This window comes from Nestor notabilis, unplaced genomic scaffold (assembly GCF_000696875.1).
Source record: "Nestor notabilis isolate BGI_N333 unplaced genomic scaffold, ASM69687v1 scaffold2963, whole genome shotgun sequence".
In the NCBI taxonomy this organism is placed as follows: Eukaryota; Metazoa; Chordata; class Aves; order Psittaciformes; family Psittacidae; genus Nestor; species Nestor notabilis.
The window spans coordinates 49,575-67,824 of NW_009921507.1; the positions used below are offsets into that span (position 1 = coordinate 49,575).

Below are 18,250 nucleotides of genomic sequence, written 5' to 3' on the forward strand. Positions count from 1 at the left end.
GTGCAGAGCTCCATATGGAAGTACCACCAGGCAGGGCTCCATCTTCGAAAGGGCAGGAGCTGCCTGGAGTGAGGTGGAGCCTTCCTCCCTGGAGCTGCTTGTCAGCAGCTCTCAGGGTGGGAATGCCTGCTGTCTGTTCTGGGTGGATTAAGCTTGGCTTTTCTTCTGGCATGCTGCTATTGCAGCCCCTCATGGGGCAAACTGTGTTCAACCCCTTGATTAGATGATACTGCTGCAAGACTGGCCCAATCCCAGCACCTCTGATCAAGTGGTTCTGTGGTTTAACCTGCTTGTGGCTTTGCTGTGTTTAACACTCACACCCTGCTTGTGCTCAGGTTGTCTCTCCTTCTGAATAGGGAGGTGTGGGGAGAGGGTAGCAGAGCTTATAGGAGACACTGCTGAGGTGTGAGACCCCAGACTGGCTTTATGGCCCTCTCTGTGCATCCTATGGCCTGTGACTATGTGGAAGAAGTGTATTTGGAGAACTCAACTTCTCGTGACTTCACAGAATCCCAGCCTGGTTTGTGTTGGAAGGGACCTTACAGCTCCCCCAGCTCCAACCCCTGCCCCGGGCAGGGACACCTTCCACTAGAGCAGGTTGCTCCAAGCCCCTGGGTCCAACCTGGCCTTGAACACTGCCAGGGATGGGGCAGCCACAGCTTCTCTGGGCACCCTGTGCCAGCGCCTCAGCACCCTCCCAGGGAAGAGCTTCTGCCTCAGAGCTCATCTCAGTCTCCCCTCTGGCAGGTTCAAGCCATTGCCCTTGTCCCGTCCCTCCATCCCTTGTCCAAAGCCCCTCTCCAGGTTTCCTGGAGCCCCTTTAGGCACTGGAGCTGCTCTAAGGTGTCCCCTTGAGGAGCCTTCTCTTCTCCAGGCTGAACCCTCCATGCAGGAGAACAGGAGTAGCTGCACTGAGCTGTCCTTGGGAGGGGTTGGATCTCACCCAGCACCACCAGCTTGTGCTCTCCTACGAGCACCTGCAAACGCTGACAGTGCTGCTCTGGTGGTGCTGAGAGAGCAGGTTGATGCTCAGAAGGGTGCACGTGTCTAATCATGATGGAAGAAGGGAACCAGTAGGAAAACTCACTGTCTCTAAGGGAATAAGGCCTTTAGCAAGTCTCTTGTCTCTTTCAGCAAGAGATGCAGCGGTACAAAGAGGTGTGTTACTACATGCTGTTTGCCCTGGCTGCCTATGGCTGGCCCATATACCTGATGAGGAAGCCCACATGTGGACTCTGTCGCCTGGCCAGATCCTGCTCGTGAGTGGCCATCCTGTCTATCACTCTGCCTTCTTCCCTTTCCCCTTCTGTTTTAGAAATACCCGTTCCTTCACCAGGTTGCTGTCCATCACCCCTCTATTTCCTTCTCTTCTTTTTTCTCTTTTCCTCCTTTCCCATGCTTTTTCTTTCCATCTCCAACTCTGTCCCTTCATACTCCAATATCTTTCCCCTCAGCATCTTCCTTTACAGTTGCTTATTTGCTTACCTTGTTAAATAAACCAGACTGTCCTATGCTGTATCCTCTGGTGCACTAAGGATCATGCCAGTCCTGTGCAGTGTGAACAGCCAATGGAGAGAACCCATCTGGCACAAGGCTGCTTTCCTACTGAGTCAAAACAGCTGTCTGGGAGCTCAGAAATCAGATTTATCAGCAAACCCAGATGTGCAGAGAGTTGACATTTGGATCTTTATTAAAGCATTGGCAAGACTTGGCCAGTTTGTGCTGTGTTCTCTGTGACTAATTGTTTTCTTCCAGCCGTGCTCTGGAGTGCTCACCTCGTGGTGGCAAGGCTGTACTTCAGTGCAGCATCATACTGGGTTTAAAGGTTTGCTTTCAACTGCTATAATGCTGTCAACAGCGTCTCTTTGGGGCTGAGCTTTTTGCACTGAAGCAGGTGACTTCTGTGCTGGACCTATAACGAAGAATCTCCTTTTTATTTGGGAAGCGTTTCATAAGGGAAAGAAGGAGAAATAGATCCGTGCTTCTGTTTTTGGCCTGGGATGATGATTCTAGACCCGTTTTCTGTTTTTGTTATAAATAGACCTTGAGCTCAGTATGATTCTAGACCTGCTCCTTGTTATAAATAGATCTAGAGCTCAGTACATGCTAGCTGCTTTGTGTGTTGAAGCAATATAGGACTGCACTGTGAGGCATAGTATCCCTTGAGCAGAGATCCCAGCCCCACCGTGCAGCGGTTCCTTGGGGACTGGTGGCACTGCAGCTCTCTCTGGTGCTCAGAAGGGAAACTACATCTGCTCCCAGTGCCCCTTTTTGTTGCTGCAACATCAGTTGTGTGCTCCTTGGTGCAAGAGCTCCTTCCAGGGAAGGGAATCACTGCAGCTGGGATGAGGCCAGCGTGGCGTGCGGGGTCTGTCTTTCCCCTGTCTCTAGGAATTCTGCTCTAAAGCCAATCTCTTCCACCTTCCTTTTTTCCTCAAAGCTGTTCTTCTTCTTCTGCAGATGCTGCTGTCTGTGTCCTTCACGTCCCCGCTACGCACCTAGTGTCACCATCGAGGAGGACAACTGCTGTGGCTGCAATGCCATTGCCATCAGGCGCCACTTCTTGGATGAGAACATGACCTCAGTGGACATCGTCTACACATCGTGCCACGATGCGGTAAGGAGAACCTGCAACCCCTTGGGGCATGCTCCTAAGGCCCTTCCTAATGGGATTTATGGGCTTCCAGGTGTAGTGGTACAAAGGAGGAAACTTGAAGCCTTTTTGCTGACCCTAGAGCTTCCCATCTTATCTCTCCACCAAGGAATTCTGTCACTTGGACAGAAATATTTGCTACTGGCAAAAATCAGATCATTCAAAGGAGTTGCTTACACATAAGGCATGACCATTGCCTCCTCTTCCCTGAGAATAACTAAACAGGAATATCTCACCTGATTGTTAGTCCTGGATCTTTTCCAGGTTTATGAAACACCTTTCTATGTGGCTGTGGACCATGATAAGAAGAAGGTGGTCATTAGTATCCGAGGAACGCTGTCTCCAAAAGTAAGTGCCTCACATCCCCTTGGCTACTTTGGCAAACTTTCAGGAGGGTCTCAGACCTTCCTGACTCATGGTTGGTGTTTGATTTACCTGAGGACAACAATGGCTTTTCTTCCAGGATGCCCTGACAGACCTAACTGGGGATGCAGAGCGCCTTCCAGTTGAGGGTCACCATGGGACGTGGCTGGGACACAAGGTATGTAAAAGAAAAGAAACCCCAAAACAAAAACCCAACTCTCCAAAACCCCCAAAGAAACAAAAACCCAACCCAACCCCCTCCAAATAACCAACCCAACCCCAAACCCCACACTTAGTTCTCATGTTTTGACTTGAGAAAACAAGTGGTCTGAATTGCTTGAGGTACTTCTGAGGGAGTTACATGATTGCAGTGAAATGGCTTGAAGCTGATAATACAAAATCCTTAGTTGTAACTGTTAAAATCACTATGTGTGTAATTAAACTCCCCTGTACAATTAGTGAAAACCAAGCAGTAAAAGGCATCTGTGGAGATCTAGAACAGAATTATTGGATTCATTGAGATGACTTCTTCTTCCAATGACCTTTTCAGAACTTGCAATCAAACCCTGAGGATGTGTTTAGAATTCTCTGGCAATGAGATGGGCACTGAACCTCATCCAAGGGAACTGGCAAGACTTGTACCTGTGTAATGAGACTGGTGCTGTGGGTGTGTGGTAGTGATCAGGTCTGGGCTGATTAAATCCATTGATTCTAAAGCTGATCTTTGCCCCAGTCCAGTAAAACAGTGACGTGCACACTGAGTTTTAAGATTATCAGAGATTTGGCAGCTTCTCAAGATGCAAGACCAGATTGGGAAGGAAAAATCCAAACTGGAGGTTGTGTGTGTTGGAGGGAATGTGGAGGTTGCTGGAAATGCTGCTGCTGCTGAAGGAGATGAGATGCTGCTGATCATCTGCTTGGGTCCCTTCGGGGCAGGACATTGAGGCTGTAACTCCATGGGAGCGGGGAGGTGGGAGCTCCTGCTTCCTTCTTGATGTCCTGCCTGAAAGCTGAACCTTTTCTCTGTGCTCTGATGCTCTACTTTGGGAAGTAGAGGGTAGTAACTGATAGATAACTACATGCTCAAATGCTCGGCTGGTTATGGGTCTGGTAAAGAAGTATTCACCTAAGAAAGTCTTGTTTGGACTCTGCAGACTCCAAGTCTCCCAGACTAGGTTGTCTTGAAAACAGTGTTGTGTACCTCCCATTTGGTGCATGGGCATTTGCTTTGTTTCATAGAATCAGAGTACTTTGGGTTGAAGGGACCTTAAAGCTCCTCCAGCTCCAACCCCTGCCCTGGGCAGGGACACCTTCCACTAGAGCAGGTTCCTCCAAGCCCCTGTGTCCAACCTGGCCTTGAACACTGCCAGGGATGGGGCAGCCACAGCTTCTCTGGGCACCCTGTGCCAGCGCCTCAGCACCCTCCCAGGGAAGAGCTTCTGCCTCAGAGCTCATCTCAATCTCCCCTCTGGCAGGGTCAAGCCATTCCCCTTGTCCTGTCCCTCCATCCCTTGTCCAGAGCCCCTCTCCAGGTTTCCTGGAGCCCCTTTAGGCCCTGGAGCTGCTCTGAGGTGTCCCCTTCAGGAGCCTTCTCTTCTCCAGCTGCCCCAGCCCAGCTCTCTCAGCCTGGCTCCAGAGCAGAGCTGCTCCAGCCCTCGCAGCAGCTCCGGGGCCTCCTCTGGCCTCGCTCCAGCAGCTCCACGTCCCTCTTGTGCTGTTCCCCAGAGCTGGATCAGGGCTGCAGGGGGGGTCTCCCCAGAGCGCAGCAGAGGGGCAGGATCCCCTCCCTTGACCTGCTGCTCACGCTCTGGGGGTGCACCCAGCACACGTGGGGGTTCTGGGCTACGAGCACCTGTGAGGAAATGAATGAGGAAATCAACCCAGCAATTACACAGGGCATGTTATGGAAGCAGATAAAAGAGGTAGTATTTTGTCACATAACTGCTATTTACCTATGGGAATCTTCACTATTTATTTAACATTGCTGGAATGTTGTGTTTGCTGTTGATGATGATGTTGCTTCATTTTGTGCTAATTCATTTAGCTCAAAATGACTTTGCACATCAATGTGATCAGCAGCTCTTGCTAAGGAAGGTGAAAGGAAGCAAAAGGGCAGCGAGGGGAGTTTGTTCTGGCTTTAATGTACAGAAAAGCTCCTAATGGATCCTTGCAGAAGTTAGTTTTACTTTTGATCTCCATGTGAAAACACTCATGTGCCAGTGACTTACATAAAACATTCTCAGCTCATTCCTTTGGTTCTATATTGAGGTTTTGTTTGGCCTTTATGTTATTTCTGTTTCGATTGTTGCTAGTACAGAACTATAGCTTTATCTTAAATTATTATCAATATGAATCTCCAGACTATAATGTACTGCTGATTCCTGAGGGGAAACTAATGGAGATAATAGAATTTAAATCCTCCATCCTAATGCATTTTTAATGTCCAGAAGTCAACTTGAATATACAAATAAATGAAGTGCTTTGCAAACACATTTAATTTGGAGCAAAGGACTTCGCCGTTCGGGAGCTTCCTGTAAGTTGTTTGATGTCTGTTCTTGTTCTTGCTGGTTCTGTCCTGCACATCCAACAGGCCTCTTATCTCCACCTGCAGAGCTCTCCTGGTGCTGGGCTTCATGTGGTGTCAATCAGACATCCCACAAGTTAAACCTCTTGATGTTCACCTGAGCCACCTTGTCGCTCCACTGCTATCACAGCTCAAAGTGTTTCACTGCTTGGGTTGATCTGAATGCCACAATTTGAATACGTATCATAGAATCATGGAATGGTTTGGGTTGAAGGGACCTTGAAGCTCCTCCAGCTCCAACCCCTGCCATAAGCAGGGACACCTTCCACTAGAGCAGGTTGCTCCAAGCCCCTGTGTCCAGCCTGGCCTTGAACACTGCCAGGGATGGGGCAGCCACAGCTTCTCTGGGCACCCTGTGCCAGCGCCTCAGCACCCTCCCAGGGAAGAGCTTCTGCCTCAGAGCTCATCTCAATCTCCCCTCTGGCAGGTTCAAGCCATTGCCCTTGTCCTGTCCCTCCAGGCTCTTGTCCAAAGTCCCTCTCCAGGCTTCTTGCAGAGGCCTCTGAGCTATTTTGCATCAAAACCATATCTGTAACTAACATTTGGGGTTTAGCATGCCAGAAAAAAATTGGAGTTTTACAATTTGGAGGGGAATTAACCACAAAAACCAATCCAGCTTCACAATATTTGGATAAAACCCACTGATTTTATAACAAAATTCATTTTAAAATAATCATAAGGCAAGGACTTCAATGAACACTTAATTCTGGTGAACTTATATAGAACAAATCTACTAAAATGATGATGTTATGGAGGTTGATTTGTGGTGCTGAGTCAGCTGGGATGACAAGAAGCTGCCAGAAGGAAGCTCAGCCATGATGACAGCTCTTCCCACTTCCACAGAACACTCAGTAATAGCAAGAACTTTCCATTCAAGCTCTTTATTCTACCCAGTAGAGCCCCTTTATGGGTTTTCACCCCCAATTCAGGTATCACTGAGCAGTTTCATGCCTTCAAACTGCAAACCAATACAGACCATTTCCCTTTCCCTCCATCTTCACTGTGGTTATTTACACGTGAGCTTTGGTAACTAAGCCCAGATAGTTGTATTCCTTGAAAACTTAGGAACAGGGTCCATCTTAATGGGAAGTCTACATTTAACTCTGCAGTGATGAAAGGCTCATTCCATACTATTAAAATCACTGTCTGTATTAGAATATCATTATCAAACCTATTGCTATCAGCCTGACTAACAGCCCATTATTAATATCACCACAGATTTAGGTCATGCAATTCAAAAATAGCATCCTAAATTCATGTTAGAAATTTATATAAGTAGTTTTGTCATTGACTTCTCATTAGAGAAGGAGCTGGAGACTCTGCTACAGAGAGATGGGAACACAGGCATGGAATATCGTGGCATCTGCTTTTGATGATGCTGGTGGTGTTACAGGTGTTCCATTTACAGGCTCAGCACAATCACCATGCTCTGCTCTTTCTCTTCAGGACTCACACTGGGTTTGATGGTGTGTTTGATATTGAGGGCTTTGAATGTTCCACATTGCTTTTTGAGAGGGGCATCAATTCTTTTATGCCCGTGGCAGGGGGTTGGAACTGGATGATCTTAAGGTCCTTTCCAACCCAAACCATTCTATGAATCTGTATCACAGAGATTAAACAGTGCTCAATAACATTCATTTTCTATTTCAGCTGTTTTCAGGTAGGGGTGTAATGGAAGACATCAAAGGGAGATGATCTTCCTGGGTTCTGACCAACCCAGACAATGTGAATTATTTGAGGTCTGTCACCATATTCAAGCAGATCGTTTCTATTAACCCATGTTCAGCCTAGACTATAATCACTGGTTTTCAGCCCTTGTACTTCAGGCTTGTCCAGCACTGAGTTAAACTATAGTAAAGACATAACCAATGGCTTGAACCTGCCAGAGGGGAGATTGAGATGAGCTCTGAGGCAGAAGCTCTTCCCTGGGAGGGTGCTGAGGCGCTGGCACAGGGTGCCCAGAGAAGCTGTGGCTGCCCCATCCCTGGCAGTGTTCAAGGGCAGGTTGGACACAGGGGCTTGGAGCAACCCGCTCTAGTGGAAGGTGTCCCTGCCCGGGGCAGGGGTTGGAGCTGGAGGAGCTTTAAGGTCCCTTCAACCCAAACCACTTGGGGATTCTATTTATGTAACAGACTGAATTGTAGTTGCTTGTTTGTAACAGATCAACTGCATTTGTAACTGTTACACAAAGGTAGAAACACTCCTCAGGTGCAGCCATCAGCTGGGAGGATTAATGTTTAGAACCATATTATTGGCTTATTTCACATCTTCCAGCACTTCTTAACCTCTAGCGAATAAAAACCCTTTAATAAGATGTGAGAATCCTAGAATCCCAGCCTGGTTTGGGATGAAGGGACCTTAAAGCTCCTCCAGCTCCAACCCCTGCCACGGGCAGGGACACCTTCCACTAGAGCAGGTTGCTCCAAGCCCCTGTGTCCAACCTGGCCTTGAACACTGCCAGGGATGGGGCATCCCATCTTCTAGCAGAGCTGTGTATCCACAGCTTCTCTGGGCACCCTGTGCCAGCGCCTCAGCACCTTCCCAGGGAAGAGCTTCTGCCTCAGAGCTCATCTCAGTCTCCCCTCTGGCAGGTTCAAGCCATTCCCCTTGTCCTGTCCCTCCATCCCTTGTCCAAAGCCCCTCTCCAGGTTTCTTGCAGACGTCTCTGAGCTATTTTGCATCAAAACCTGTACCTGTAACTAATATTTAGTTACTTAAACACAACCTTGTGTTTAAGAAGTGGGTTGTTTTGTGGTTGTTGTTTCATTTCTTTGCCCCGTGAGCCCAGGACTAAGCCTTTGAGTATTATGTTAGTTTAAGAACTGTCATGACTTCCAGGCAGTCTGTGGCCCTGGTAATCAGTGAGGGAGGACATCTGCCTAATGAAGTCTATTCCTAACTGTGGAGTGGAGCCAGTCTCCTTCCTCAAGCCTGACACATGCTGTGTGGCACTCTGGAGCTTATCCAGCCTTCGGGGCAGTGTAGTGTCTGCTAAATGTTCAGATTGGGAGCTGATATGTGGCCATTTACATCCTGTTCTGTCTTCATGTTTCCTCAGGGAATGGTGCTATCTGCTGAGTACATCAAAAAGAAACTGGAGCAAGAGATGGTGCTTTCTCAAGCTTTTGGAAGAGACTTAGTGAGTATTAGCTTTCTCTTATCCTTGTGGGCCGTACAAAAGAAGTGATTTCCCTAAAACACTGGTTTTAGGGAAGCCTCAGTGTCCCTAAATGCTGTACTAATTTCCCAAATCTTTCCATCCCTCTGGATTGCCACACAGGGAACTAGTTCATTATTTCCCCAAGGCTTTTTTATTGTGAAGCCACCGACACAACAAAGCTCCTGCTGATGGTTTTTGATTTTCTCAAGCAGAGCTAAGGCAGGAAATCCCATTTGGTGGCAATACAGGATAGGGAACACTAAAACCAAATTGACAGGAACTGAAATCCCATTTCTATGGAGATTCTCTTTGGAGATAGCAATGGGATGCCATGCTGACTGCCTCTCTATGCACATTTCTTGGGATAGAGAGCTATCAGAGGACCCAAGAGAGGTGTTAGGGAGCAGCTTACCTTAGCTTATATGTCAGTAATGGCACAGTGTGTTCCCCTCTGGGAGGGAACTTCTGAACTGCCTGATTCCCTGCTGTCAGACAGCTGTTCTCTTCCCATGGCCAGGGAGTGCTTGCTCTGAGCAGTGCCCATGGGGAAAATAGCAGTAGCTGAAAGAAGAATGAAGAGAGGGTTAAAAGCCTCAACAGTTCCCCTAAACTTGAGTCAGAATCCTAGAATCCCAGCCTGGTTTGGGATGAAGGGACCTTGAAGCTCCTCTAGCTCCAAACCCTGCCCCGGGCAGGGACACCTTCCACTAGAGCAGGTTGCTCCAAGCCCCTGGGTCCAACCTGGCCTTGAACACTGCCAGGGATGGGGCAGCCACAGCTTCTCTGGGCACCCTGTGCCAGCGCCTCAGCACCCTCCCAGGGAAGAGCTTCTGCCTCAGAGCTCATCTCAGTCTCCCCTCTGGCAGGTTCAAGCCATTGCCCTTGTCCTGTCCCTCCATCCCTTGTCCAAAGCCCCTCTCCAGGTTTCCTGGAGCCCCTTTAGGCACTGGAGCTGCTCTAAGGTGTCCCCTTCAGGAGCCTTCTCTTCTCCAGGCTGCACCAGCCCAATCACATTCTGTCCTGTTTGAAGCTGGCTTTATGTATGAGGGGGCCAACCTCTAACTGAGGAAAAATCGTGTAATGTGCTGGATCTGACCCACAAGGATGGAGAGAGTTTGATTAATGTGGAGCAGCCTTCTTGTGTGTGGAAAATTAAGAGCTGTCTGAAGCTGAACTGTGATCAATACCTGACAAAGTGCTTTGGCCAGAACACAAATGCCATCCCATGTGCTACCAAAGGTACATCTAGCCCAGTGCACTGTTTCTTAACAGTAAACCAGCAGTTCCACAGTTGCCAGCAACAGGTATTCAGAGAAAAAAGTATAAGGGAGGTGTATAAAGTCTTAAATCTCCTCCAGCATTCACCTCACTGGCTGTAACAGGCACAGTGGTGACTTGGAGGTGGTCTTGAGAAGGAAACTGACACAAAGATCTTTCTTGTGGCCTGGTCTTATGTTCTATGTGTACTTTGTCATCTAATGCAGAAGTCCAAGTGTAGCCACAGGTGCTGGATAACAAGAACGGTCCAAATAATGTACATTAAGGAACACTTTTGTCTCTTTATCACTTGAGCAGTATCCTGCTGTTGAGAGCATCTCAGGAGACTGCTATCAACCTGCTACTGGGATTCCTGGTTTTCAGTGCTGGAATTACTGAGAGCAAGTCATTTCTAGAACCTGGGAGACCTCAACGTGTGAGCCTGGACTCAGATATTATCAGAAGGCTCATATCAGATCCTAAATAACTTGTGTACATTCCCTTTTTCTTCCTTCCTTTTGTGTTTTAGGGAAGATCCAGTAGGTCAAACACTGCCTGATAGAGATGTAGAGTATAACAAGAGGATGAATTCTAGCATCCCTTCAGCAACCCTGCAGAGCAGGAGTGTGCCACTGTGACTTAAACTAGAAAGTGTCCATCAGAACTCTGCTTCCATTTCACATCTAACAACCCTCAGTAGTTCCTGTTGGTGGAGGAGCTGGAGTCTGGAGTACTCATGTATAGGAAAGACTCACAGCAGGGGAAAAGGGACAGATTTTGGGGGTTGTGGACTTGCCTTTCACTCTGAGCTCAATTTCTTGTTTTGTGGCTTTTGTTTCCAGGGGAGAGGAACGAAACACTATGGCCTGATTGTGGTTGGTCATTCCCTAGGGGCTGGCACAGCTGCCATCCTGTCCTTCCTCTTGCGTCCACAGTACCCATCACTCAAGTGCTTTGCCTATTCTCCCCCAGGTGGGCTGCTGAGGTAGGTGTTGGGATGGACTGGTGAGAGTAGGGGGGGTGTAGTTGTAGCTGGACCAGATCCTGTTTGTGATGCTCTGAGGAGCAGTAAAAGACAAGTCTCTGCCTTGAGAAGCATGCAGGGAAATGGAGAGGCTGAAAGCTCTTGGGCAGCCTTTGCTCTGGGATATAGTTTAGGTTGTGATTGTAGGTGGCCATTCTCCCAAATATCCTGATTTATGACTTAGTTGTTTGGGGCTGTAGCTCTAATTTCACCCTGACTAGTGGAAAAAGCTCACTGAGTGAACAAGGTGCAATTTCATGGACTCACAGGATGGTTTGGTTAGGAAGGGACCTTAAAGCTCCTCCAGTTCCAACCCCTGCCACGGGCAGGGACACCTTCCACTAGAGCAGGTTGCTCAGATATCCTTATTCTCTGCACAGTGCCAGTGTCTCCTCTCCCCATCTGCTGTGAATAGATGTACAATAAGGGAGATACTTGACCAAATGTAGGTGTCTGCATCAACTGATGTAGTTGTTTGGACTTCTTTTGCAGCTGACAAAGAACTTGGCACTTCTTGGAGGTGATTTCTGTCATTCTAAAGTGGGTGCCTAGAATAGGTCAGGAGGGTTCTGCTTCTTGGGTGCCTGTTTCTCTCCCTTGGCTGTAGGGTAGCTGCCCTGGGCATCTTTAAAGAGAAGTGTGGTGAATTCCTCCCGCTGTAGGCTGGGACACACAAATAACAGACTGTTGGTCATGTTATTTATGTGGCAGCCAAACCAAACCATCCCACTTGATTGCTGTGAGGTGAGAGAAAGTCTCTCGAGTTGTGGTAGACCTCATGGGGGACTTCAGAGCAGCTATGGATTATCAGAAGCTTCTTGTGGTAGCTCCTGCATCATGTTCCAGGAGCAGACAAAGGGGTTTACACTATCCTGCTAATGAATCTGGATACTGGCCTTGTTGTGATAGTTGTCCCTGCTCAGCAGCTACAGAGGAGTTGCTCTGTGTGATGTCTCATGAGGGTTTGATAGCCTTTTGCTCAGAGCTTCTGCTCCGAGATCCCTCAGGCCAAGCTGTGCTGCGTTACCCCGACTGGTTCAGAGGTGCCTTTACCTGCCACACTCGTTTGTGCTGTGTCATGCCCAGGATCATCTCTAGGGCAATGATGCAGCCTCTGCCTGTGGAAACTGGTTTGGAATATCTTTAAGAAGGCACCTGATTGCAGAACCAGCTCATAGAGTGGAAGCCTTAATTCCATCTTATCTTGGTACTCAGGTTGCTACAGCAAATGGCCACCTTAGTTCTACAGCATCTTTGTAAAGTAGCCTCAGGAGAGTGGGATATCTTTTTCCTTTCTGCTGTCCTGGCCATTCCCGAACTTGGAAAATGACCATGAAGCATCGAGTTAAAGTACTTTTCCAAGTATATTCAGAGCCATATGCAGAGTAATGTTGCCCGGGGCATGGGATGTGAATGATCAGGCTTTTCTTTACCAAGGTGGAAGTCCCCAAAGCCTTGGGCATCTTGGGCTGTGGTTTTATGACCCTCGTTCACTGTTTGGTAACCAGTCTGACACCAGTGTCAAATTTGGGGATGAAGTGCAGTTAGTTTGCTGCTAATGAAACACTGTTTGCTTCTTCTTGGTCCTGTTTCTCTTCCAGTGAGGATGCCATGGAGTATTCAAAAGAGTTTGTGACTGCAGTCGTGCTTGGCAAAGACCTAGTGCCCAGGCAAGTGGAGAAGTGTCTCAATGTCTTGATGAGTATCTGTTCTACACCAGAGTCACCTCCTTCCTATCAGGAACACCTCGATCATATCTGTCTCCACTTTCCTTATTTACCTGTCCTTGTTACTTCTTACTTATCTTCCTGTATTGCTGCATCTTTCACCTGGACACCTGTATTGGTGTTTGACACACCTTTCTATAGGCATATCTCTCAGCTGCCTGTGTGAAAGGAAAAGGTGAATATCCTGCATCTAATTGCAGTATCTGACATGTCAGTGCCATCTTACCTGTGTTATCTTGGACTTCTTTATACTCTGTCCTAAACTAAATGTCCTGTCATCTCATTTTGTACTGTTTGTCCCTGAATACTTACTCCATATCACCTCACATCTCTGAATCAGCTCCCTCATTTCTTGTGTCTTGGCATCTCTCACCTCTCCTCCTGGGACATGTTCTACTCAGTGGGGCATTGGATTGGGAGCCAGACAACTGGGTTTTCCTTTTTCTTCTGCCCCTGTTCTGTGATCTTGGATAAATGATGACATTTGTCTGTACACATAGAATGCAGTGGAGGAAAAGTACTACACAGTATTGAACATGCCTTTGCGTAACCTGAATGACAAAGTCTTTTCTATCCTATAATCTATTTAGTGGTGCCACATAACTCTGTGACACCTTCACTTACCTGTTCTTTGTCATCCTATACTTGTCCTTGCTCACTTGTTTCTGTGATTGCATCATCTTCCTTACCTGTTCATTGACCTCTCTCATATCTGTGTTCACTGATCTCACTCTATTACATTTCCTACTTGTTTATTGTCATGATGGTTCCTGCAGCCTCTTATCCCTGGTTACTGGTCCTGGCTGATGCCACAACCCTCCTCTGAAATGATCTGTGGTGTTGTATTCCTGTAGTAGCTTTTGTAGCAGCTTCTTGTTGTTCTGTGCTGTGTGTTCCTACAGTCCTGTTCCCTGACACATCTTCCTCTGTTCCAGAATTGGACTCTCTCAGCTGGAGGGATTTCGCCGGCAGCTTCTGGATGTTCTTCAAAGAAGTAACAAACCAAAGGTAAGAGTAAAGATTAACAAACACCTGAAGTGAGTCTCTGAGCAACGATGGTGAACTCTTAGTGTCACACAGCAATCCTGCAGGCTGCTCCTGCCCTTCACTTATAGAATCATTAGAATCAACCAGGTTGGAAAAGACCTTTAAGCTCATCAAGTCCAACCATTCCCCAGCACTGCCAAGGCCACCACTAACCCATGTCCCCAGGTGCCACATCTACCCAGCTTTTAAGCACCTCCAGGGACTGTGCCTCCAGCCCTGCCCTGGGCAGCCTGTTCCAATGCCTGAGCACCCTCTGGGCAAGGAATTGTTCCTCAGCTCCAGCTAAACCTGCCCTGGGGCAGCTTGAGGCCGGTTCCTCTTGTCCCATCCCTTGTTCCTTGGGAGCAGAGACCAGCCCCCTCCTGGCTCCATCCTCCTGTCAGGCAGTTGCAGAGAGCGATAAGGTCCCCCCTGAGCCTTCTTTTCTCCAAAAGCCCACTGTGACCACTGCTTACCTCACCAGGGGAGTGATGATAAGAGCTTGAAGGCAGCTAGAAGGATCAGGGCAAAGGGCTGTGCTCCATTCGCAGGCTCCCTGATGACTCTGCCTCACACATCACAAGTTCACCATCGTAGGTCTACACTGAGCAGGATATTTTCTCCTCTGAGCCTGTTTTGAAGTCTGTGTTCCAACTGTAGCTGTTCTTGGCCAGTAACAAATGGTAACAGGCTAGGAAGTACAACAGTTGTCTGTGTGTAGACACTGCTGGTGCTGTTCTAGGATAAGCGGTCTGTTCATGTTTTAGAGATAGGATACGTGGGAAGTTGTTCCTCCCCAGGCTTCTTTACCATTACACTGAGGAGGAAAAAACATAAAGCGTTGAGATTACTTAAGGGTAAAATATTATAGAAATGACCTGTAGAGGGAGAAAACTGACCTGACATTTTCACATTACTGTTCTATGGGGTTTGTGTTTTGGCTTTTGGGGTTTAGGTGAATTTTGGGAGGTTTATGATTTCTTTTAGTGCATAAAGGCCTAAACAGATTGTTTTGACTGTGTTGTATCTTTTGCTTACATTTGTACATAAAACATTCAGATTTCATCTACCTTGTTCAGCCTGGAAGATACCAGGTTGTCAGTTCGGGGACAAGTTGGTGCTTGCTCTACAAAATCCTCCAGCAAAAAGAAGGAATCATAGAATCATGGAAGAGGCCTTAAAGCTCCTCCAGCCCCAACCCCTGCCCCGGGCAGGGACACCTTCCACTAGAGCAGGTTGCTCCAAGCCCCTGTGTCCAACCTGGCCTTGAACACTGCCAGGGATGGGGCAGCCACAGCTTCTCTGGGCACCCTGTGCCAGCGCCTCAGCATCCTCCCAGGGAAGAGCTTCTGCCTCAGAGCTCATCTCAGTCTCCCCTCTGGCAGGTTCAAGCCCTTCCCGTTGTCCTGTCCCTCCATCCCTTGTCCAAAGCCCCTCTCCAGGTTTCCTGGAGCCTCTTTAGGCACTGGAAGGCTGAGATGTTGCTACTTCTAAGGTGAAGTAGGGAAAAGAATAGCTCTTCCAGGCAGGATTCTCTCTCTCTAGCTGTATTATTTAAGCAATTGGGTACAAGACCTGTTTTTTTCTGGTATCAGGTATTCGGTTTAAACCTCCCAGTAGTCTCTGGAGATGACTCTGCTTTTCTGTGTTGCTTTTCTCATCTCAACACTCTGCCTCCTTTCTCTTGTTGTTGGACAGTGGCGCATCATTGTGGGTGCCACAAAGTGCATCCCCAAGACAGAGCTCCCTGAAGAGACAGAAGAAAACTCAGTCACGAGTAACCGCCTCTGGACCCACCCCAGTGACCTGACTATTGCCTTGTCTGCAAGCACCCCCCTGTACCCCCCAGGCCGCATCATCCATGTGGTGCACAATCACCCTGCAGAGCAGTGCTGGTGAGTAGCTGCAGAGCAGCACAACCAGCCCATGGTGGGGGTGGAAATTGCCCTTAGGAAAAAACTCCCCAAGGCAGAACCCCACCTATGAAGGTGATTTTTCTACCTGCACACACTGTCCTATAGTGACAGTGATTGTGTCTGTGCTGTCAGAATAAAAAGATCATGGAATGGTTTGGGTTGGAAAGGACCTTAAAGCTCCTCCAGTCCCAACCCCTGCCACGGGCAGGGACACCTTCCACTAGAGCAGGTTGCTCCAAGCCCCTGTGTCCAACCTGGCCTTGAAAGATGGTCATGTCACTGTTGGCTAGGGTAGAGTTTTGGAGCAAAGGCAGTACCATGTGTACTTTAATATCTTCTCCCTCTGTTTCCCCTCCTGTTGCTTTTCTGTCTCTGCAACCTGCTGTTTCTTTTGCATGCCAAAATACTGGCTTGTTCTTTCATCCCCTGCTCTGCTTTCCCCTCTCTTTGGATCCCAATTCCTCTTCCAGTTGCTGTGAGCAAGAGGATCCTACTTACTTTGCAATCTGGGGTGACAATAAGGCATTCAATGAAGTGATCATCTCGCCGGCGATGTTGCACGAACACCTCCCATACGTGGTCATGGAAGGGCTCAACAAGGTAATGCAGAGAATTAGGATCATAGAATCAACCAGGTTGGGAAGGACCTTTAAGCTCATCAAGTCCAACTGTTCCCCAGCACTGCCAAGGCCACCACTAACCCCTGGCACTGAGGGCCTCAGATCAAGGGGCAGTTAGTTAATAAAATGAGTGCCTTGGCATGGGTCTTTACACAGGATAGTGTCCTTGCCCCGGAATCCTGGCTGTTTAAATACACATTTACTTTGGAGAGGAGGAGCAAATAAGACTCTGCTTTGGGCCAATCACACACAGGCCATTAAAGTTGAATGTAATGAGGTCTGGAAGTGGAATGTATCTCCATTCCAATACCCAGAGTCCCGGAATAGGTCCTCTTTGCAAATTTACTGATAGAAACCCAGCTTGGTTTGTGTTGGAACAGACCTTAAAGCTCATCCAGTCCCAACTCCTGCCACGGGCAGGGACACCTTCCACTAGAGCAGGTTGCTCCAAGCCCCTGTGTCCAACCTGGCCTTGAACACTGCCAGGGATGGGGCAGCCACAGCTTCTCTGGGCACCCTGTGCCAGCGCCTCAGCACCCTCCCAGGGAAGAGCTTCTGCCTCAGAGCTCATCTCAGTCTCCCCTCTGGCAGGTTCAAGCCATTCCCCTTGTCCTGTCCCTACATCCCTTGTCCAAAGCCCCTCTCCAGGTTTCTTCTAGGCCTTCTTAATGCTATAATGTGAGGTTTGGTGGTGTTTGGTTCCTTCCCTCAGAAGCTGCCCATTACAGGCTGCAGTGCAGGTTTAATGCAGACTGTGACACATGTTTTCCATGCTGCAGCCCCTTGGTTAATCTGAGGGGTGACTGAGCTGATGTGAGGTGGTTGCAGAGTGGATCTCTGTCCCTAAGCTCTACAGTTCCCAGCCATGCAGCTCTACCATGGAGGTTCAGCCAGGTCTCCCTCCCCCTGCTGATCAGAAGGCACCTCCCCAGCACTGGATTCCCAGCAGGGCACTCTGACAAGATGGGGTGTATTAGAATGTATTGATCTAACCCTTGATCTCAAGACCTTACCCTGTGCTTGCGGAAGGCCCTGGTACAAAACAGAAGCAAATCCAGCTCTCTGAAAGCCCTGAGCTGAGAACAGTCTCCAGTTAAGCACTAACTGTTCCTCTGCTTCCCTTCAATAGGTCCTGGAGAATTACAACAAGGGGAAAACAGCTTTACTTTCTGCAGCCAAAGTGATGGTGAGTCCTACAGAAGTGGATCTCACTCCAGAACTGATCTTCCAGAGTCAGCCCTTGCCCAGTGGCCCCTCAGTGCAGATCGGAACTGGAGCCATAACCACAGACAGAAGGAACAGCAGTACTAAGTAAAGATCTCTTTGGTTTCTTGGAATGATTGTTGGCTCTTCGTGGGTCCTCTTCCTCTTGGGATGTTGGGATTGATGTTTGTGGGAAGGGTGGATCCAAGGGCTGCCTTCTGGGGGGCTTTTACTTAGCTTCAGTATGTCCTGTGTCATGCTGGGAGGGGGCAAATCCTTTGTGTGCTGCAAGGTGAGGAGAACCTTGGAAGTGTGAGGAGATGGAAGAAACTTCCTTTCTCCTTTTCCATCCTTGTCCTGGCAAAGGACAAGAGATGGAGGAACATCTAGAAGGTATGTAATGGATTATTTCTTTGCAAGGGAAGCACGTCTGTGGAGATTGCAGGTAGAGACCCAACAAGAAGCTGTGTGTGTAGGAAGAGGCAGAGTGAGATGGTCTGTGCTGAGTATCCTTGAGGTAACAGGAGTGAAGTTTAAGCTTAGAAGAAGAAAAAAACAGCAAATAATATGAAGATGGTGAGGTTCTTGTCCCAGAGAGAGTGAATGGTCAGAGACAGGGAAGGAGAACTTAGAAGTAGAACTGCAGCTGAGATGAAACAGCAGGAGCAGGGATCAGCCCCCATTGTGAAGGCTACAATAAGCCTGAGAAGATGAAGT

At 48.3% G+C, this 18,250-nt stretch overlaps 1 protein-coding gene across 1 annotated transcript in view; it reads left to right on the forward strand.

The window, feature by feature from the left end:
* Positions 1-18,250, forward strand: part of DAGLA (diacylglycerol lipase, alpha) — a 34,392-nt gene that overhangs the window by 13,856 nt on the left and 2,286 nt on the right. The window contains exons 8-18 of the mRNA XM_010011196.1: positions 1,135-1,259; positions 2,461-2,617; positions 2,918-3,001; positions 3,117-3,194; positions 8,659-8,739; positions 10,860-11,002; positions 12,643-12,711; positions 13,704-13,776; positions 15,493-15,689; positions 16,181-16,310; positions 17,460-17,641. Of these exons, the coding sequence (XP_010009498.1) occupies positions 1,135-1,259; positions 2,461-2,617; positions 2,918-3,001; positions 3,117-3,194; positions 8,659-8,739; positions 10,860-11,002; positions 12,643-12,711; positions 13,704-13,776; positions 15,493-15,689; positions 16,181-16,310; positions 17,460-17,641 (1,319 nt within the window). The remainder of the gene's footprint in view (positions 1-1,134; positions 1,260-2,460; positions 2,618-2,917; positions 3,002-3,116; positions 3,195-8,658; positions 8,740-10,859; positions 11,003-12,642; positions 12,712-13,703; positions 13,777-15,492; positions 15,690-16,180; positions 16,311-17,459; positions 17,642-18,250) is intronic.